Here is a 21790-nt window from a genome sequence, read left to right as displayed (position 1 = left end):
TTTGTTTTGAGTTAAAAGCAAATTGTCACAAAATTATAATTAATCAGGTAAATGCCAGCACTTCAAAAACGGTGATGTACTGTAAACTGTATTGTAAAAAAAGTTGAGGTTATTGTTTATATGATGTTTCCTGGTCTAGGTCACTCGGTTTGAAGTTTAGCTGATAAGGAGCAAGTATAGTTCATCCTTCTGGCTACAATATAAATCCACAGGTTTATAGGAAACCTGCGGCTCTAGCAGGCATGTGTTTTTGTAATAAAAAGAGCAGTCAAACTCCACGCTGGGACGGGTGATCGATGTGTAAAAGTGAAAACCCTCCTTTGGTGGTTCACGGCGCCGCCTGCAGGGAAGTGATGTTCACTCCCACACCGACATGGCTGCTGCTGTCAGGATGAGGACGTGGAGCTGTCCGACCAGAGGAGTTTTCTACCCTTGGGCAGTGCTTTTTTTAGTTTTATTCAGTACCATACATGCAGTCAATGCAGCGCCAGAGACGGGGCTTTGGGAAATCACAGTTGTAAATGTGAGTATTTTAGCGGAAACACTGGATAACTGCAGCACCGGTTAGCTAGCGTTAGCTACATTAGCCTTATTAGTGTAATCCTTCCTGCGTTAATCGCGTTAACCACTCTTGACTAGGACTTCTTATCCTTAATAGACATGGATAAAGTGTGCCTGCCGAAAGAGCAGAGTGTGTTGTTGGCTAATTAGCATGCACCTTATGGAGAAGGTTAGCCGTCGGCTAACTAGCTGGCTACAGTTTAGCTGTGTTGTACAGCTGTCCAACGACTCTTTGTAGTTCAACTGAGTTCCCTCATCTCGGTCTGAGCTAATTTTATCACCACCTTTCAACACATTATTGCTGTAATATACACGGAAACACACCCTGAAAGTTGCATTAAAATCAAGTGCTTGCACAGTGCAGTCGCTCCTCTTCTCTCGGTATTAAGACAGCTCCCAGATTCAATCCAAGGAGAACTAGAAAGCCTCGATCAATAATTTAACGTTAAGTATCGAGAAGTTTCAAATTCCCTCTGTTGTCTCTAGTTTCACTATTAGGTGTGCAGGGGGCAACCTGGAGAGGTCACCAGTCTGTGACAGACCCCAGACAGACCTCAGACAGACATTATGGACAGTATTAAAGTTTCTGATCCACCTGACCCACAGGCCTTTTCTCTGCTTCACAAACACAGACAGGGTTGCGTACTAACCACTGAGCCCCCATCCCGCCTCAATGACGAATCGGTTCAAACTTATTATACACGAATGTATTGATCAATAAGAAAAACAATCTTTTTTTTAAATCATCCGTCCTGCAGACCTCAAGACCACTGCTGTTAAGAAAATCCATGTATAAAGACACAGACATTGAATTGAAAGGTAAGACATGGAAAAAGTGCTGATAACTCATTAAAGAATGGGTCCTTTTTGTCCCTTGTGCTTATCGTCTCCTCGTGTCCTCATCTTTTAGTTGTGCGTTTTGGCTGTCCTGAGGCGGTGACCTTCTCTATTCACTGGTATTTAAAATACTACCCCTGTCACAATGAATTCAACAATATTGATGTAAGTACATAGGCTTAAAGTGATGCTAATTATCTGACGTTCTTGTCTATCTAGCCTTGAGTGTTTTGTGAAAGCGGAGTTGTGACTGTCATTGTCTGAAGGAAATGTACGGGAGGACAGCTCTGAGTCGTGGGGAGGGCCTGGATCCAAATCCCCTGGGACAAGGGGAGTTCATCGAACACAAACACAGCCCCATACCGTGTAACAGTGGCCTGCACTCCTCATCAGTGCTCAAAGTAGGTTTGTGACATTGGTCACACACACGCATGCATCATGGCGTTTATTATCTCTCAACATTCGGTAACTGTCCTGTGATTTTCAGAAAGCCAAGGCAGAGCCACGTCCAGTCAGTCCACCTGTTGAGGGCAAAGTGCCTGTAAGAAAACATAAATACTCTTTATTTTTAGTAGAATAGTGTAAGTTAAAGTAGGCAAAGATGTAAGAAAAATATATTCCTGAAAAGTAACAATAAACAGAACCTGACAGCATTCAGTGTCTTTGTTTAGTGCGTTGTTTCTTTACACGGCTTGCACAAACACTGCACCACTTTTGTGATACTGCAGGATGAAATAGACGCCAGATGGATTACTGAGGAATATGACAGCAACAGCAGTGTAAATATCCAAGACAACGTCATAGCCACCACGTGGAAGGACGGGCCGTACCTGCTGGTTGTTAAGATTGTGTCCAGTAAACCGGAAGCCAACTGGAATTTAACGGGTGAGGTCTTTTTTTCATGTGCAACTAAAATGTTGTGTGACTGGCTTAGAGGAACCTCAATACCCTGTGTTCATGTACTCTGCATAGAAATACAGTTGAAAGCATGAGTTGGTTGGTTGGTGGTGCATGAATGTGCAGAATTTACTTCCCTAATCACAACCAGAAAAAAATTAAATTGTTAACGTATTGTGAATATTGGTTGAATGTTTGGGTTTTATTTTGCAGTTAACGTGGTGATGAAAGGCACCCATGGCTACATTTCTGTCACAGAATGGCCTCTCATGATTGTAAGTACCGGTATGTGATTTATGTTGCATGGACATGAATTTACCCTTTTACAAAATATATGTACATTATGATTCTTTCCTAGCTATTATGGGGGGGGGGGGTTGTAATAAATACTGTTTTTGGTTTGTGCATCTTAGTAGTGACGCAACGGAGTCAAAAGATTTTGTTTCATAAACTCAAGAGCAACATGTGATCCTAGCGAATCACGCTGACGCTGTACAAGTAGTCCGCACTCTGTGGGGGAAATAAAAAAAGATGTTGGATGACTGCTTCCACATGTGTTCATACACTAACCCTTCACTGTCTGTCTGTAGTTCTACATGGTCATGTGCATGGTGTACATCTTCTACGCCCTGCTGTGGTTTATCTGGGCGGCGTGCTACTGGAAGGATCTGCTGAGGATCCAGTTCTGGATAGCGGGGGTCATATTCCTCGGCATGGTGGAAAAAGCGGTCTTCTGTGCCGAATATGAAAACACCAACGCTGTAGGCTCTGCCTGTGAGTGTCTCCAGGTCATCGGTACCATTGAGATCGTAAAATGTTTTGCAAGTGTGATTTGTTCACCCGACTCTGTTGCCTTCAGCTCCAGGCTTGTTGATCTTCGCCGAGCTGGTATCTGCCCTCAAGAGGACTTTGGCTCGGTTGCTCGTCATCATCGTCAGCCTGGGCTATGGCATTGTAAAGTGTGTATTTGAACACAAAGCTGCTACTTGAAACCACAAATGATTGTACAAACGGGCGATTCACTTTTTATATTTTCTCTTTGTCTGTGTAATTTCAGGCCTCGACTCGGGCAAGTAATGCACCGAGTTGTTGGGCTTGGAATCCTCTACTTTTCCTTCGCTAGCATTGAAGGTGTCCTGAGGATTACTGGGGTGAGTAGGAGCTCCGTCAATGCAGATGTCAACAACAACATATGACACAAAACCTGTTGAGTCGTAACGTTATGTTACATTAGTTATGCCACTGAACGAAGCTCAAACTGTGTGCGTCACATTGTGTGACGTTAATAGTTCACTCTGTTCTGAATCAGTGTGATGTTTACTTTCATATTAAATGTGCTGTAACTCCTTCATTGGAATCTCTAGGGTCATAAGTGGACTAGATTGCGCCCCCGTCACTGGAACCTTAGGGGAACGTGAGAGTGTTGTTGTTAATAGAACGTTCTGCCACGGCATCGGTTGTGTAGTCTGGTGGCGAAAACGATGAGTCTGATGGTATTTATCACAGATAATATTCAATCAGCAGAATTCATTTCACTTTGATTTGGTCAAAATTAAAGTGATTTCCATGTATCCGTCATAATGGGACTGTCGGATCTAAATACACTTCTAATGTTAAGATATGCTCCATCAAGTTTACTGTACATTTGTAGATTGTAGGCAATGAGTGGTAAAATAAACCTACAAATGTACACGATTTATCAATTTTCTGTAAGCATTCCTCTATTGCCTTATTTGCAGCAACACTGTTTCTTTTCTCTGTGCAACACTCAGCTGGTGTTAGTTGGCAAATTCGCGGATAAAAACTGAACTTGATAAAGTGTCTGAATCGAGTCGTTTATAAGTAATTAAGAATTAGTAGTAAAGTTGTAGTTTGTTGTCAGATTGTGATTTGAAGTAAAATTGACATCACAATTTGTGTATTTTCTTGATTTGTTGGCGCTCCAAAAATCAAGGGTCGAGACAATGGCCCCGCTCTCATTACAGCAATTGTTCTGGCTGTTTTTGACTCCTGCGCCATCTGGTTCATATCCTTTCAGCATCAATAATGACTGGTTATTATTATACCCTCATGTAACAACAAAGTGGACATGTTTGTTAACTAACTGAGCCCAAGGGACTGGGTTTTCTTGCCTCTTGGTTTGGATTATTGGTAGTTGTTTCTTTGCATTTTGGTGAATGATTCTATAATTTACTGGCCTTGCTGCCGTCTTTCTCCTCTTCCTTGTGCCCTTTGGTCCTGCTTTGTCCTCCCGTCTAGGCAAAAGACTCTGACTTGGCCCTGCTGGCCAACATTCCCCTGGCTCTGCTTGACTCCTCTCTATGCTGGTGGATATCCTTTAGTGCACCCACAACCTTTCCCTGTGTGGACCCCCTCTGCTCCTCACCTCCTTCACACGAGCCCAAATTAGAGCCCTTTCCCATGATTAGCAGTGAAGGAGCACTTAAAGTACAAGTTGGCAGAGAGAGACATACAGCACTGCATTCATCATTCATCCTCCACTGAAAGTTCTAACAACCTTTTTTTCTGGTTGATATTTAACTGCTCTTAAAATCCTCCATTGTCACCGCTTCTTTTCTTGTACAATCGGTGACATCAGAGGCTATGTTTCTATTAATGGACGATCTTGGTCCTGAGTTGGTAGAAGCCATTGATTTGCATGCCTACCCACCTCCCTTTACAGGTGTTCCTGTTTAAAGAATGTGTAAAGTGCGCTACGAGGGTGGGCAATATGGATAAAATGCTCTATTGTACCGTCTTTTAAAATTTGAACATAGCACATTTTCTGCAACATCGATTGAAAATTTAAATAAAAAAAAACATGATTATTATATTCCTATTCTTTCTATCTCTTCACAGTATACATTGTCATATTGCCCAATCTTAAGTAGCACTTTGACAAAGACTTATTTTTTTAGACGATAAGAAAATGGCTAAAAAAATACTGTTTACATATATTTCAGTTGTCCACATTATTAAGTAAACCTAGTTAGGAGTGTGTAGACACTTACTTTATTCTAAAGGTAGAGAGAGATAGTGTGTATACTCATGTAAAGGTTATGAAGTCATTGATCATTTGTAATATAGCTTCCACGTGTTTACCTTGACTGCCACTAACATCTTCGTCAGCCTGGCTCAAACCATCAAGACTCTGAAGCTGAGGAAGAACCCCGTCAAGTTGTCTCTGTACAGGCACTTTACAAACACACTTATATTCGCTGTCATTGGTGAGTGGTACGACTACACTTTCAATCATAACATTGAAAATCAGCGTTCATGATCTCTAGATATTTGTATTTTTATCCATAAACAAGTCCTGATTAGTTGTGTCTCAAACGTTGCCCTTATTTCCCTCAGCTTCCATCATCTTCATGGGTTGGATAGCAAAGAAATTCCGGCTTGCGGATTGCCAGTCTGTGAGTATGGTTCGGCACGTTCATCAGTAGTTGCGTTAAAAATAAATGGATTAACATTTTCTTGATTATTGGCCCTTTTTTGTGTGTGTAAAGGATTGGATTGAGCTGTGGGTGGAGGATGCCTTCTGGAGGTTCCTGTTCTCCGTCATTCTGTTCGTCATAATGTTTTTATGGAGACCGTCTGCAAACAACCAAAGGCAAGCGGTGCATTGGGGACTGTTGAATTCACCAACATGAGTTGAACTGAACCCTTTTGTTGTTAATCTATCAGTCTCGCATGTCCACAGGTATGCTTTCACACCTCTCATTGATGACTCTGACGATGAGGAGATTGAGGAATTCGTGGCCTCTACAAACCTTGGTACGATGACATCGTGGGAGCGCAAACCTTTATTCAGTACACTGCAAACATTTGGAGTGTCTAATAGTGCTTTCATACTCATTTAATATTTCTTTCCTAACGTCTTTTTTTTCGTCACAGCTGATGGCATAAAGTTGAGAGTATCTAAAAGTGAGACGAATGGCACAGTGAAGCCTGCACAAAAAAACCTAGTGAGTAACACAACTGCACTCTTGGTTTGGAATGTTTCAGTGTTGATTAGTGTAAGTAAGTACGGTTTATTAAAAATGAACGGCAAAAAAGTAGCAAAGGCAGCTGTACAAGTGTCCCGTATTTCAGCAGATGGCAGTATTTACACTTATTCACACTTTCTTTTTCCCACTTTCACAGGAAGAAGACTTGAAGTGGGTGGAGGATAACATTCCTAGCTCTCTTACGGATATGTAAGCAGCCTATCAAATTTATATTTATGAATCCAGCAAGATGTTTTCATATAAGACACGTGTGAATCTAACCGAGTTTCTGTTTGTCGCTGCAGAGCTCTACCGGTCCTGCTCGACTCAGATGAGGTATGAATTACTTTACAATCTATAAATAAATATAATAACAGGATTCACACACCTTATTTCCTTTAACCAGAAACAGCTGGTCTACATATGTGGAGATGAGTAACTTTGTCCAAAAGCACCAAGAGAGAAACTCATTTTGGAGTTACTGTATCGGTGACCAAATGGGGACTGACTTCAGGACTCAGTGATGGGACCTGCAGTCAATACGTCTTTGTTCATACCGTGAAATCAAGCACATACTTGCTGACTGTTCACTAATTGTCCAATCATAGCTTAGCAACTGTAACGAGGCACCACAGGCCTGTCACGCTTTGGATCTCTTCACTTGTGAAATGGTGTGCATGGCGCTGGAGTGAGAGCAACGCTCTGCACTTAAAAGAGTGACTGCACCCAGTCTTAACAAGTTGGCGCTCCCTGCCAGCTAGTGGTGACAACATGCTCTTTCCACAGCCTGTGCTGCGGTGGTGTCTCGTGGCCCCTAACCCTACAGCACCATGTGATATCACAGCTGGGTGTGGTCATGAGTACAAGTAGCTAGCTAGCTTCTAAAATCGACCAGCAACCCTTGTACTTTTGTCTGCCTCAGGGACCCGTTGTTTAATAAGTTACTAAGAATTTCGGGTGGTACAGTTATTGTGAACTGCACATGTGCTCGGCCCGAGTGGAAAGCTTGACAGGCGTAGCAAAAGTATCTAGGGGGGGGGGGGGGGGGTGGTGAGTGAAATGGTTCATTGTGTCTGAATAATAACATGCAGTAACATTGGTGTTCAGGGGATTTCTTGACAGCCTGGACAAAAATGTTTAGTTTATATTTGCATGTTATTTCGCAGGAAATCATGACGACCAGATATGAGATGTCAAAGCTGGAGTGAGGCAAACGATTTCCAGACATGGAGGGAGAAGATAGCAGCTGTGTCTGACTCTGCGTCTGCAGCATGGTTTCCTCTAGGATCTCCAGTCGGTGGTGGTGGTGGTGGTGGAGTGCCGTTTACTGTTTTTAGGGCCTCTTCCCATACGGCTTCTACTTCGCAGGGTGGTCCAGGTCTCATTTCCTCAACTTCTCAAGCGCAAAGGACTCTACCAGAGGAAAACTTGTCTTTTCACTGACCAACTGGCTCACCATTTCCCTGATTATGATCAGTTTCTGATCAGTTTCTGAGCCTTTCTTTCCAAAGAGAATTTTTCATTTTATATTAAGTGCTGTATTTATTTCTGTTCATGAGAATTTATTTTATCAGAGAATTAAGAACAGTGGGCCTGATGCATGAACATACCCTCAAACATACATTAAGTGTATTTTTGTGGGTATCTAGATGTTATTGGTTGGTTGTAATAAAACAAGAATCCTATTTATGATAGGGAAATAATTCAAAAGCCTATTTTCTCAGTAAATAACACAGAGAATGTTTTATCCAAGGTCTTTTTGCAGCCATGGGAGGGAAACAGAATTTAATTTTAATTTGTTTGTTAATTAATCCCAAACAGGATTTGTATTTATATATAAATATCTGAAGCACACTTATTTTTATTTATTTTTTGCAATCAAAAATAAATTTACACACACACGCATTGACAAGAACATTTTGCTCTTATGCACTTTGAAGTTCAAATCTTTGCCTCCATGTAGTTCTTGTTTGAGGCCTGAACTGTTCAGGTGGTTGAGAACAATATGTATGAAAGTGTTGTTCATGTCTCTGGCATCCTCAGTACTGGGGGTGAAGAACAAACTATTTGAATTCAAATGTAGGTTCAGAAGTGTAGAATTTGGGGTTTGCAGTCATGTTTTGAATCTTCCCTTTGTGGGTGGGCAGGTGTTTGAATTCGGGAGCATTATACTGTATGTTAATCTGGAGTTCAGTCATTTCCTTATTTATTTGTGTTTCAAGTGTACTTATAAGTTGTTACAGTGTGTTCGTCCATGTTTACTCTAGAGTGTTTACAATGTGTGCTTCCATTTTCTTGATTGATTTGGACCCTGAACAGTTTCACAATGTGTTTGGCGAAACTGCAGCTTGTTATTGCTTTGCAGTGTTTGCTGGTAAAAAAAAAGAAATCATTGTGGTTCCGCAGACACCGTAAAAACACGTCAAATATGTCTTCATATTGTTTTTTTCTGAAATTGGCTGCCCTGGTGTTTTTGTCGGTGTAGTTTTTGAGTTGGAACACTGTCGTCATGCGTGTTGTTCTGAGTAAATGTAACGGCAGGACTTGGGCCATCCCGTATGACATATTTGGTAAGTCATATGGTTGGCATCAGCAAAAGCTGATCAGCCGGGTTTATAATGTCACTACTCTGTTTTTATATTGGATGGAAACCTGGAGTGATTGTGCTTTTGGTGGCAAGCTGTCCTGTTCTATAAAACTGCAGACACCTGCAGTGGACCGCGATTATTTGTACAGATGGGTATTGGCTGATTCCTGTTATTGCATAATTCCACAGGTAGAGCGGTGTCTGGATAATATGACTCCTTTTCTCTCATGGGCGTCACAAAGAACTGGGCATAAACATTTCATACCAGCAGTTTTCTTCACTCTTCCTTCTCAGGAAGTGTTTCCACTCAGATTACATATTAATCTTCCACAGGAGACGGTTTGTTTCTTTGTCTATGATTTTCAGTATTAATTTGGAAATAAAAATACATATTTTACTCTGGTTGTGGTTTTTGCTGTGTTAGTTAAACAAATGTTACTCTGAAGCTGTCTTGTAAATACCAGATTCAAGAGGAAATGGGATATTTGAGGAAAATTGTAATAAATGACAACCAAACAGACAGTTTACATGAAGCCCACTTGAAAATATAAACCCTGAGTTTTCACTGTGACCAAGAACACTGAAACAAAAATAAATCTACCGGCAATCCAATGTATTTGTCATGTTGACAATACAAGTTGTTCTATGTAACCCAAACTGGTTAAACCTTTGACATTAGAGTGCCATTTTAAAATGACACTCTGTTGTCCAACATGGACAGAACTTTATACCAGACGTTGGGTTTGTTTGTACCCTTTTCCATGAAAGAAGACAAACCTGTCATAGGCCTCTGCTGCAGTATTTGGATCTAAAATACCAATCAATAACAGCCCAAATACCTCAACTGTGCATTTATGAAATCACGAATAAAACATGATTTCGTTGTGGAGGCAAACAGGAAAACATGGCCTCATTTTAAGAACACCCCTGTGAACACCAGAGAGACCTGGTTCATCCATCTGAGCAAGCTGCTACCTTCATCTCTTCTCTTTTTTAACCAGTTTTCTTATCTATCTACTGGACATGCTTTATATCCTAGTTGATAATAGGACTGAATCAAACGATGATATTTATCTGTACCATGAAAATAAGTGTCCTTTTATTACTCTACAGTAGATTTATAGGCCACTTTAAAGTCAGAGGCATTCATTCTGCTTTGCTATACCTTCACATATTTCTGCAATTCTTCCAAACATTTATCCCACATGAAAGATGACCCACAGTCATGGACATGGATCCTGGAAAGTAAAGTTCCTCGACAGTGCTTTTCTTTCTGGCCTACCAGTGACTCCTCTGTTTTGATGGAGAGCCATATGTCGATGTATAGTGTGCCTGCTGTAACCCTTCAATATCATTTCTGCTTTTGTGCTTGAATAGGCAAAATATGTTTCAGGAGGATATTGTATACTGTAGCTAAATGTTTTACTTACATTTATTTGTGCCCATTTCCAACAGTAGTTCAGCATTGGCACAGGAAACAGGTCCTTACCAACACCAAAGACAGAGGACACAAAATCTATAGCAACTAGTATGGCATCACTTCATAAAGTTTCAAAAACACATTATCAAAGGCTTCATCAAATTGGTATTCACTGCTGGCGTCTGTATATTTGTGTGTATCTATGTGTGTTTCTGTTATTTTGTCCACTCCTTATGAATGGCGCACTAAAGTCACCAGAAGCACTAAGCGGAAGCTTCCACAGAGCCCAAAGTCACTGTGTCTCTGTGACTCTGACGTAAACACAGTGTAAACCACACTATGTGCTGGCTTTGCTTCAAGGCCCTTACTGTATATTTGTGTTGTTTCTTTCCAGCAAATGGCTTGTGTTATGTAGCTCAGTGTTCTCCAATTGTCTCTGGCAATACGTCCTGCCGCCTCAGAATGGATGAAACATGTGGACATCAAATAGCCCGAGCACACGCCTAGAAACAAAGGCTGCAATGTGAGCCCTCCCGGTACGGTTACTGAAGGAAATTACTGCCATTAAGGCGCGTTGTCATTTTCAGAGCAGCGTGTACCGCCGGGGCATGTGTTTTGATTCTCACCATCCACTCCCTCCTGGAAGCATGCAGCTATTTTAATGCAATGTAAACCCCTGGATGGAGACGAGAGAGGAGGACAGAGTGAAGAGAACACATGTGGTGGACATTTGTCTCTTCTTTCTCTAACACATAGACACACGAAGATATGTTTTGAAAATGTGACAGTTACTGTATTGAAGTCAAAAATAAACACTGTTTGTTTCTGAGACATTCAGGGAAATGTTGCTTTGACTTGTATTGTCTGTGAACGTATGCCTCACGGGTAATATAAAAAAAACACATTCTTCCTCTCTAACCTAATGGCAGAATACTGTAGAATGAAAAACAGCACAGCCAAAAGGACATTTAATAGCACACTGTTCAGCGTCAAGTCAAGTAGTTTTAACAAATACTGAAATGTTAGACCGACTTTATTTCAGTTATGTCGAGACAATTAAAATCCCAGGTAAATTGCGTAGTGCTTTGCAAGCTTGCCAGATATAATCATTTCTGGGTAACATACGGAATATGAGTTATAGAGGAAATATACTCAGGTACAGGACTGCATCTACTGTTTAAAACAACAACAACTCCCTTAGTATAATGGATGGTGCTTAAACAAGGCAAACTAGTACAAAAAGAAAAAAAAAATATATATATATATACAGTATATGATGGAAGATAAACATGTGGCGTACAGTATGTTACAATGTAACAACCAGCAATAATATTTCCAATAAATTAGAGCCTCAGGAGCACTAATGTCTTATAGGGATTTATCGTCAACAAAGCAAGGGCAGTGCATCAGCCCCGGGGCTGGACCCTGAGCTACAGACATGATCTATGATGGACATAAACATACAAACATAAAGCAACAGCAATGACACAAACAGTTCAGCATCCCTCCCAACCCATTTATGCTCTTGTTCAGCATTCAAACACACTCAGTCAAACATCAGTCAAAGCTCATACTGACTTAAAAGAAGCATCTATGATGTGTTTTGCCGTAAATTGTTATTCATAATATAACTGCTTTATTATAATATTGGCTTGTCGCTTGACCAGCTACTCAGGCAAATGAATTTCTGATATGGAAATAAGAAACAGTATCAGTAAAACCCGTGCTCATCACACACTCTTCCTTGCTCCTCTTCCCCTGTCTGTCTCTAGTCGGCCTCCTCCTCCTTTGCCAGCACGCTCTCAGAAGTTGTAAGGGGAAACCAGAACGTTAACTCTGGCCACATGCTTGGCCTGAAAGGTGCGGTCGCTGTACTCAGACATGTCCACATCAACGCTGATCTCCTGCGGCCCGCGCAGCTGCTGAACCAGTATCAGCTCACCGGTCTGCCTGTCTGAACGCTGCATGACAAAGATGCCTCGGGAGTTTCCGCCCACTATGCCAAAGCGCAGGCTGTCCGGCCCGGTGCGCCCTGGGGCGGCGGCGGTCGCCATGCGGAAAAGCGTCGCAGGAGTCTGCAGGCTGGAGGTCAGAGACAGGTAGTGGAAGGACACGGTCTTGGGAGCCAGGTGGCAGGATCTGCTGTCCATGGGGCAGGGGTTTCTCTCACACTGACTGCCGGACAGAAAGACAGCAAATGTTATAAGCAGGGGGGCGTTACAGGACAAAGTGGTACATGTTTTCCATTCTCTATGTCTTTGGCAGTTGTCATGTAATAGAGTCATTTTGTCACTGAGAAAACGATTATATAATGGTGTTTATAAGTGCCTCTTTGTGACTAAAGAGAAGTGACACACATACATACAGTACCTATGAAGTCATGTGCCCCGAAGTGTTGGATCATAGAACGCTGTGACCTTTCATTCTGTGAAGTACTTCCAAAATTCCATCTCTGTGCACAACAATCTCAAAAGCTGCATATAATTATGGAATGGGGACTCAGCTACTGCCTTTTCTCGATTCCGTGCTCTCTCCCTTGCTACAAGTGCTTTCCCAAACATGTATTCATCCCCTTCGCTGGCAGCGGAGCAGTACTTCACCACATTGATGGTTCAGTAGAAGCAAACAGAGCTTTGTTTTAAGCTCTTAAATGAGGCAGCTTGCTGATGACTTGGCGAACATGGAGGTGGAAGTTGTAATATCCTCCAAACATTTGGCCAGACACAGACGTTCCACATGGTTTTCAAGAAAAAGAAAAAAAAAAGTGGTCGAGTGAAGTTCTGCTGATACATGTTCTTTTTCAGGAACGATTTGTTTCACTGTGAGGCAGCGATAACCACATCGCTCATGTTTTATTGTCTGGTTTGGTTAGCTTGGCAGTTAGTTGTATTGCTGCGTAGCCAGAGCTCAGCAGTCACCATGGCAAGATTATTGTTATTTCTACCATTAGCAATATGGCCTAAACTATGTCTCAAGTTGTATGAAACCTGAATTTCCCTTCATGAATTTCAGCTAGAGAGCTCTAACGCTGTAACACCTTGCTCAAGTGCACCTCGTCAATGACAGTCCATACATGTATTTTAACCTCCAGCTGCGCATGCGGGTTCACTGGCATGGATTACACTTAAACACAGGAATGATCTGTTTTATTTCTGCTTTTCTTGCTTTTCAAAATGTTTGCCAGGAGCCCACAGTCGGGTCTGATTTAGTATTCACATGGTCATTTGAGATTTGATGAAAATTTCCTGCTGGCACGTGAAAGATGTGATCCTGGTAAAAAAATTTCTAAAGCGTTTCACTGACAAAACAAATGACAAAGGGGTCACATCGGGGTCTATCCACTTACAAGGGAGACGTCTTGACGTAGCTGATGTTGCCATGAGAACGGGGACACTCTGGGTTGATGCACTGAAAGCCTCCCCCCGTGTTGATACAAGTTGTCCCCCGGCTACAGTTGTGCTGCTGGCTTAAACATTCGTCCACATCTGGAAGACAAAACAGCAGAGGCATGTAAGAATGAGCAGCGGGCAGAGAGACTTGCCAGACTGACTCCCTGCTTCCTGGTTACCACAGTCAGAGGGGGTGCTGTGCTGTGATTGTTTATTTGGGTTCTTAGTTTAGTCTCATGTCCTAAACATCCCTTTTGCTGGGAAAGGGTGAGGTCACTCATTCCACTGGCAAGCATTGCAAGCTTCAGGGGTGCAAAGGAAAGTGGAAACCAGGTTTGGGGCCGACAGACACCTCTGCAGAAACTAAAAGCGCATTGCTTTAAAGGCTCCTCTCCTTAAGTCGCAGGTATTCCTCTCTGGAGCTACATACCCAGCCAGGGCTCTGTGAATGAGCCTTTGTCCTCTGTTCCCTCTTGTCACTCACCCTCACAGTTCCGCCCGTCTGGGAGCAACTTGTAGCCGCTGGGGCACGAGCAGTGGTACGAGCCCGGGACATTCACACACTCGTGGATGCAAAGCTTCCCTCCTTTGTCCAGCCGATACACCTCACACTCGTTCACATCTGTCAGGAAACAGACAAGGAATCGCATGTCGTGAACATGCATCACATGGCCATTATGCACTTAAAAGCAACTAGCAGGGAGCCTATAGGTACCTCATACAGTTTACAACACACACCGAGGAACCAAACCATGTTGTTCCTGTCCCTCAGGTTATCGTCAGTATTGAGGTCCATCAGGTTTGCCCTTTCAGCATTGTGGCATCAACACATTTGAGGCAACTACTTGAAAACACTAATTTGGAATTGTTACTCAACCAGTTACATCTTAAAAGCAACTGAACTGTGACCGAAATGGATGCTAATCAGCTTGTGACCTCCCAAGAGGATTGTTTTGTTCGCCACAGACTGGCCCCTCAGATTTCTCTTATTTGCAACCATATTAATCACTAGAGGAGTAAAAGATTCGGTTACTCTGGGATCTTTTCAGCAGCAAAGTCCCTTTAACATGTGCTATTTGTGCTGCTGAGATGTTATTGAGCGGAGCAACCAGCTTCAGGGAACTGTAGCTGACCTTGCCGCCCTGTGAGGAGGAGCAGTGAAAGGATCATTTCCCCACAGGGATCAATGAAGGAACACGTCATTTACAGCTCACCCTGACAGATACTGTTGTCAGAGGTGCCACTCATGTGAAAGCCGGCATCACAGCTGCAGTGTTGGGCTCTGTTCACTTGCGCACAGTGAGGTCTCCGGCTGAATGCTGGATCATTCATGACACTCCACTCAGGTGGTGCTGCATTGGGGGAGACAATATGAAAGTTGAAGACCTCTCCCAGTCTTGACTGATGAGAAAATGCCAACTAAACAAAGAGTCTCAGACGTTTGTGGCACTGACCTGTCTGGGTTTGATGCTGACAGTGAGAACCACTCCAGTTCTGGGGGCAGGTGCATTTGTACTGGTTAACGCCTTCCACGCAGGTACCTCCATTTTGACAGGGATTACTTGCACACTCACTTATATCTGTGGGTGCAGGAGAGAATAATCACAGTGGTCAGCTTTTTTTTCAAGAAACGTGCAGCTTCTTCCGAGTCTCTTGTTTTCATCAGTCTGGTGCATACAGATCAAAGGTCCTGAAAGAAAGAAATGGTCAACAAAAATGAAAGAACCTCTGTAAGCCCTTCCCATCGACTCTCCATCCAAAGAGCGGCAATCAGTGTCCACCCAGTTTGATAACCGATGCTTAAAAATGACAAACTGGTACTGTCATTATGGGCACAGTATGTCTCTGATGCCCTTTTATTTGTTCTATTTGTGGAAAAGTAGTAGTTATCTAAATCAAATCTAATGGGGAGGACTCTTAAAGTGTACGGCAATAAAATCCATCTCAGCTTCAATGTTAAAATTGTTGGTGTTAGTCTATGGACATACTGTTTTACTCATAACTTTAAGGCTTTGTGAAACACATGACAATACTTTTTAAATGTGAAGGTTTTACCTCTCTGCCAAACAAACAGTTGAGAAGTACCTGACTTCATTCATACTTCTTCACAAGCATTTTATTGCCTAAACATGAACAAGTGCAAATTGGTATCAATGCCCTCGACTGTGAGAATGCGTAAAGTAGCGTTTGGACGCAAAAAAAGCTGGGTAAAATACTTGTCCCTCTGAATCTCTCTGTAGGTATAGCACCGATCTATTCATTTACCCACCAATGTTCAGACATATTGTCTTTGTTGTGGCATGTACAGTATATTGATTATTCATCAAGCAGTGGCCCCGAAGATGATATTCCTGTATAGTAAGTACCACTCGATACAGAAGTACTCCAAAACGCAAACTGTTGACAACGACAACAAGGGTACCAAACTAGATAAGAAAAATATATTCTGATCTTTGTTTCTGTAGTCAGCTCTTAGAGTTGTGCAGATGTTAAAATGATGAAGCGGCCTCTGCTCTCTGAACCCACAGTATACTGGATGACAACCAATCCCTTTAATGTTTATTTGGCTTCCCCAGTGGCCACCACAGGGCTTTATAATATGAAAAGGCCCACTTCACTCTGCTCGATATTTTTAAACTTTTCTTAACTTTAAAGTTTTCACACTACGTCAATACTGCTTTTTAAGCATGACTAAATTTAGACCTCTTATGCCGAGCTGGAAAACATGAACAGGGATAATACTGTGCAGAGTCGAGCCCTCTCATGTTGTTTTAACCATGAATGTCAATAAACGTATGCACATGTTCAACTGAGTGCGCCACTAGGAATTTTTGGAAGAGTGCCACCAGCGCAGGCTGACCGGGCAATCAATAGCATGCTTAACATACTTCTGTGCTATCAGACCATGGTCCGGACATAATGTCTGGACCTAACCCCGTCCAGTGGGACGACTGTCAAAGAACCAGGGAAACATGAGCAAGAGCGGTAGGGTTCATCTTACAGTAGCCCAACCACTGCTGTTCATGAGGAGTGGAAACCTGGAGGGTAAGGCACCCCACAGTGGAATGCAGTACAGGTGTTTTTCTGTGTTCAGAGACATTTAATGCCATTTTAACGAGGGCTTCATTCAGTACGCCGAGGAGTTCCAGCCACGCTAAAGAATGCCTCTTTTCTTTGCCTGTTATCTGTGTGTGTGTGTGTGCGTGTGTGTGTGTGTGTGTGTGCGTGTGTGTGTGTGTGTGTGTGTGTGTGTGTGTGTGTGTGTGTGTGTGTGTGTGTGTGTGTGTGTGTGTGTGTGTGGAGCTCAGTTTGGCTTCTGGGCTGCTGTCTCTTTCAGCCTGGCATTCAGGCACCGCTGAGCCGAGGTCGCCCTAAATGTGTGTGGGGATCTCTGCTCCAGCAGTGAATAATGCACAGACATAGCACTTCCTGGCCCAAAACATTCCACCAAATCAGAAAAGTAGTGGATGTGTGTGTTTTGTACGTGGAGAAAGTCAAAGGGGCTGAAAAGCTCCTAATCCATGATGAAAACATACAGCAGCTGAAGTGAGACCGCATTCCTCACCTGAATCAAATGCAACACTGGTCTCACACACGGTTACAAATCAGGCTCTGTGGCAGAGCGATGGGCGTGGCATTCCTGTATGTAGCTCACCTTTACAGATGGCACCGATGCCAGTCCAGGTGCCGTTGTCCCGGCAGGCACGTGTGGCAGAACCGACAAGATGGTAGCCCTGGGAACAAGTGAAATGGGCCTCATGTCCAACTAAATACTTTGAGCCGAACTTGGTTCCGTGAGCAGGGGCTTCCAGCGTGGGGCAGGTGGTGGGAGCTGTGTGAGAGAGAGAGAGCACGAGAGGAAGCTGGTCACATGTGGAGTAAGCCTCCCGACATCCTCTGGCATTCCCTGTCTGGGGATATACACGTGTCGCTGGGCAGCGCAGAGCCTTCATGGGAGAGGACGGTTCAAATGTCTCGTTTACAGTCAGCCAGCACGGGACCGGCCATGTTTATGAGTCAGAATGTCGCCGGCAGCCAAATGTTGTGTTATTTTGTATGCTCTGGAAAGTTGAATGCTTGTATAATATAGAACGTAATTACATTACATAACTTTGTGAATGGATTCAGTTTTTGACTTTTATGAGAATGTATGCCTCATCCCAGTAGGAAAAAAATGTTTCCTATGCTTTCGACCTCAAGTGAAAACCACCACTTACTTTATGATAAATCAATCTCACACAGCCAGACCTCCATCATGTCCAGCTTGAATGATGAACTCCCATTGTGTTGTTTTTTCTCATAACTTTAAGTTTAAGCATCGTGTCAAGGGATATGACAGATGTAGAATAGGCTAGAACAAGATCGGGAATGTTGCACAACATTATTACATTATCATCAGATTATAATCTCTTGTATTTTACCAATGCATTTATTGGATATTTATGTGAATCAACAATATATTCCCTTTTATTTAAATGTGGATTTTTGGATTTTTATCCAGATCTGAGCATTTAAAGCTGGCGGTGCAATAATTTCACGTTTGTCCTTTCATTTTTGTTGAGGCTTTATTGGTATAAATGTAAAATATATGCTTCCTCCTGTCTTGCCAAGTTCTCTCCAGAGTTATGGACTGCACTGGTCCATCACTAACAAATTGGCTCAGCATCGGCTGCCAAACAACACAATTCCACAATTCCACAAATCCACTTCCCCTGTCAGGTACCGAGCTCTGAAACGGAGATGACCTCGTGCTGTTGGATGAAAATGTAACAATAGAAGAAGCGATATCTGGCCCTCTATTAACAAGAAATCAGTTTGAAGAATGTTGAATGTTGAATGTTCCCAAAATGTTGTAAATTTATACTTTAAAATCTTCTGTTGCCTTTTAAGTGAACAATCATTCACTGAATTACCAAACCTCAGTCATTATGCATGCATGTGGAACTTTATGGATTGTCAATTGAATATCCACTCATTTGGTAAACTCTTTGTGAATTCTTTTATTTTTAAATTTAAATCCAGTTTATGGTTTACAGCCAACTATATACTGCATGATCAGTGGAGCAAATAACGACATATATTCTGTATTTTTAGCAGCCTCTCATCGTGGTATGTTGATTGTACAGCATATACCTAAAGAATGTGTATTAAGTTATGACTATGAATCAATTTCCTACTTTACTATGCTAAATGTAAAAATGAATCCTGCTTCCATTAGAGCCTTAAGAAGTTTAAAACTCCTATAAACAAAAACACCACACATCCATTCACCTGAGCAATTAGACACATGCTTTTTAAAATATCTTTGCCATGTTCCAAGTTATTTGTGAAATGGGCTGATGTAACAGAATGGAATCAATGAATCCATACATACAGGATATTTGTAACATTATGATGACATTATGTACATCCCTGCACAGCTCTGCCCAACCTCAACCTGTGCAGAGGTCTCATCACCCAGGACAAGGTTGGATTCAATAATTACCAACAAGTTGGTAAAGATTATGATTGAGGACAAAATACCTTTTTCAGACATTGAGACATTGTGACAAGTGACAGTGGGAAAAGCACAGATGCAAATATGAATTGAATGAGGAATATGATGACGAGGGTGGCGGTATACGTGCTGTTATCTGCTTATTACTCACCAGCTGACTGGTCAGCTTGAGGTAACTTGGAGACAGAGTTCTGCAGCGTTGCCAGCTTTGACTTCATGATCCTGAGGCCCTCCGTAAATCGCATCTCCTGGCCTTTCAGAAACTTCTCCATTTGACGAAGCACCCCGACCACCTGGTGCTTGTCCATGCATGTCTGTGGATAAAGCATGAGCACCATGAGCAGAAAACGAGCTCGGGAATAAAAGTTACTTCAGTTCGATGGTCATAAAATATTAAACAGCTGTGTTTGACAAGAATATGCAGCTGTGGGGCATGATGTATTTGAAATTAAACCCATATTTGTTACGGTTACAAAGAGTTTTCATTGATATTAGAATAAATGATGTAACATGTTTTTACTGCAGTTGCATGATGCAGTCACCACGATTTCTTTTTTTTAACTCTATTTGCTCTCCATTGACATCTATTTTCCGTTAAACCTAATTGCACTCACATGTGAGATAGTATAGGCCCACCATCTCTCTTCTTCTCCCCTTTTCCACTTGCTATCACAACTCTTGTGGCAGACACAGCTGGACAAAAGCTGTCTGGCAGATGTCAATGTGACCTAAGACCAAAATGCTGTTCTTCTGTATATTTTGCATAGGAAGGAAGGCACAAGCTCATTGGAGAATCCCGAATGGGCAAACTCAAAATAGCATGGGTGCCACTAACAGTTACTTGAGGGAGAAAGCTTGTCAAGCCATTACAAAGTTCCTCAGAGAAAGTGCCTCTAATCCTTTCAGGAGGGTTTATTAATCACATGCTCATTGGAACATTTTCTCTGTGCAGCATACCTTAAATTCCTGCACTTGCATTTGGAGGGCCTTGCACAAAAACAACTCGCTTCAATACATTAAAATTCAATGTGTACATAGTTTGGACTTGTGCAGTTAAAACAGTGCTCTGCTTCAGGCAAAGCAGACAAGACAAGAGAGGACTCATATCCGGATGGGACGTTTTTGGGGAAAATCAAAAAGTATCGTGCTATTTCTCCAGTGGAAACTGTAGACTGTGATCACAAACCATGCAAAACTTGACACATAGGCGATCACAATGAGCTGGATGAAGAGCTTGAACAGAATAAAACACAATATTATTAGTTGGGGTGACTTTCTTTTTAAATAATAGGATTAAGATATTAAAATGTATTACTTTTCATCAAATTTATGAATATTTCCCAAATAGAGTTTGCTCAGATTTTTTAGATTTGATTAAAGTCCTAACACACTTTGTTGAGACAAGTTGCCCATGACGGCAGCTCTTCTTGGACAAGTGAGTTGTTGCATTTAAGGCAAAGTAAATTGCTGTTACCTGAACGGCAGCATGACCACTCTGGATAGCTGTCAAACACAGCAGCAGCAAACACCTGCGTCGAAAAGACAGCGCCATCTCTTAATGTCCAGTGATAATAAAGTAATGCTGTTCCCTGTTGGTGTTCTCCAAGATTTGGTGCTTCGTTAAAATCCCCAAAAACGAGTTCTGTCCCCTTGTTACGAGAGTTTGGAGGATGCTCATCAGGTGTCTGAGACAGAGATGCGCTCCCGTCTCTTTATCTGCGCTCTGGAAAGGTTCAGCCTCTCAGCTCTGCACGCCACCTAACTGTTTCCTGCAGCAATAATCCCTCCCACCGAGATGCTCCCACATATTTGTATGCTTTTCTCTTTACATCTCCACGTTGCTGTCAAGGAAAGTTGACCACAGAGTCAGCTATATCTGGTAAATATCACGAGTGTGATATGAACTTAATTATGTGTATTAACTCTGTCGTAAAGGGTAAAAAAAAAAAGTTGTTTCCTTTTCCTTACAAACTCAAATGACTGGATATTTTCAGAATAAGATCTTTATAGGACTTGTATGATGCTCATTACGAAACAGGTCGTTAAGACGTTGACATACTCGGCTATACACGCCTAAAATGATCGGTTATGTATCAAGATCAGGTAAGCCTAACTGAGAGCTAACGATAGCCGTTAACACCACATTGTTTTGTAGACTATAATGAATAACACACATTTTGAGACGAGTGTTGGTCTGTTGATAAACACTACCGGACGTACATTATGTGCATTTGTCACAGTTTTACAAGCAAGTCTTTTGAGGTTTGGCTTGTAGACTCGGCGCGACACCTGGTGGCCAATGACAGGACTACACGAGCGCGTGAAGCTGAGCTCACACAATGGACGAAATACGTATCCACTAAAAGCACGATGAAGGGAATTGACTTCAGCTGTTTTGCAATATCAAATATCAAATATAATAAACTCGGGCTGTTGTAACTGCGTAATACACACTTTCATAAATTAAAACGTTGACAAAGGACAAAACCGTGCGTCGTATCCGCTTCATTGTTGCAGATGTTGAAAATAACTGACATTGCTTTGAACCAATAATAATCGGCGCTCTCGTCACCCGCGTAATGTCTGACCAATAGCAGACGAGGATCCGTTGCC

General features: G+C 42.2%; 2 protein-coding genes across 4 annotated transcripts; one reads left to right on the top strand and one right to left on the bottom strand.

The window, feature by feature from the left end:
* Positions 1-373: 373 nt before the first annotated feature.
* On the top strand, positions 374-9268 carry tmem87b (transmembrane protein 87B; the record flags this gene model as incomplete). Of its 2 annotated transcripts, XM_079280015.1 has the most annotated exons (19): positions 374-523; positions 1320-1380; positions 1472-1563; positions 1665-1799; positions 1886-1939; positions 2127-2283; positions 2509-2570; positions 2886-3069; positions 3155-3254; positions 3353-3446; positions 4555-4628; positions 5416-5522; positions 5653-5711; positions 5805-5908; positions 5999-6072; positions 6193-6263; positions 6442-6494; positions 6590-6620; positions 7451-9268. In XM_079280015.1, 19 exons carry the CDS (start codon positions 374-376, stop codon positions 7490-7492), a joined length of 1704 nt encoding a protein of 567 aa, XP_079136141.1. In that variant the 3' UTR covers positions 7493-9268. The 2 variants fall into 2 exon arrangements, with proteins under 2 accessions (XP_079136141.1, XP_079136142.1); XM_079280016.1 differs by lacking the exon at positions 374-523 and having other exon boundaries at positions 1355-1380; positions 1472-1517; positions 1618-1799.
* A 2044-nt stretch (positions 9269-11312) lies between these two features.
* Positions 11313-20892, bottom strand: fbln7 (fibulin 7). 2 transcript variants are annotated; one of them, XM_079280303.1, is made up of 8 exons: positions 20652-20892; positions 19329-19491; positions 17336-17512; positions 15135-15260; positions 14895-15032; positions 14165-14302; positions 13638-13776; positions 11313-12466 (listed from the first exon to the last, which is right to left on the bottom strand). In XM_079280303.1, the coding sequence occupies exons 1-8, from the start codon at positions 20727-20729 to the stop codon at positions 12094-12096; spliced, it is 1332 nt and encodes a 443-aa protein (XP_079136429.1). In that variant the 5' UTR covers positions 20730-20892; the 3' UTR covers positions 11313-12093. The 2 variants fall into 2 exon arrangements, with proteins under 2 accessions (XP_079136429.1, XP_079136430.1); XM_079280304.1 differs by lacking the exon at positions 14895-15032.
* Between the last annotated feature and the right edge of the window lie 898 nt (positions 20893-21790).

The sequence above is a fragment of the Melanostigma gelatinosum genome (genome assembly GCF_949748355.1).
Source record: "Melanostigma gelatinosum genome assembly, chromosome: 12".
NCBI lineage: Eukaryota > Metazoa > Chordata > Actinopteri > Perciformes > Zoarcidae > Melanostigma > Melanostigma gelatinosum.
This window is presented reverse-complemented; position numbering and strand designations above follow the sequence as displayed.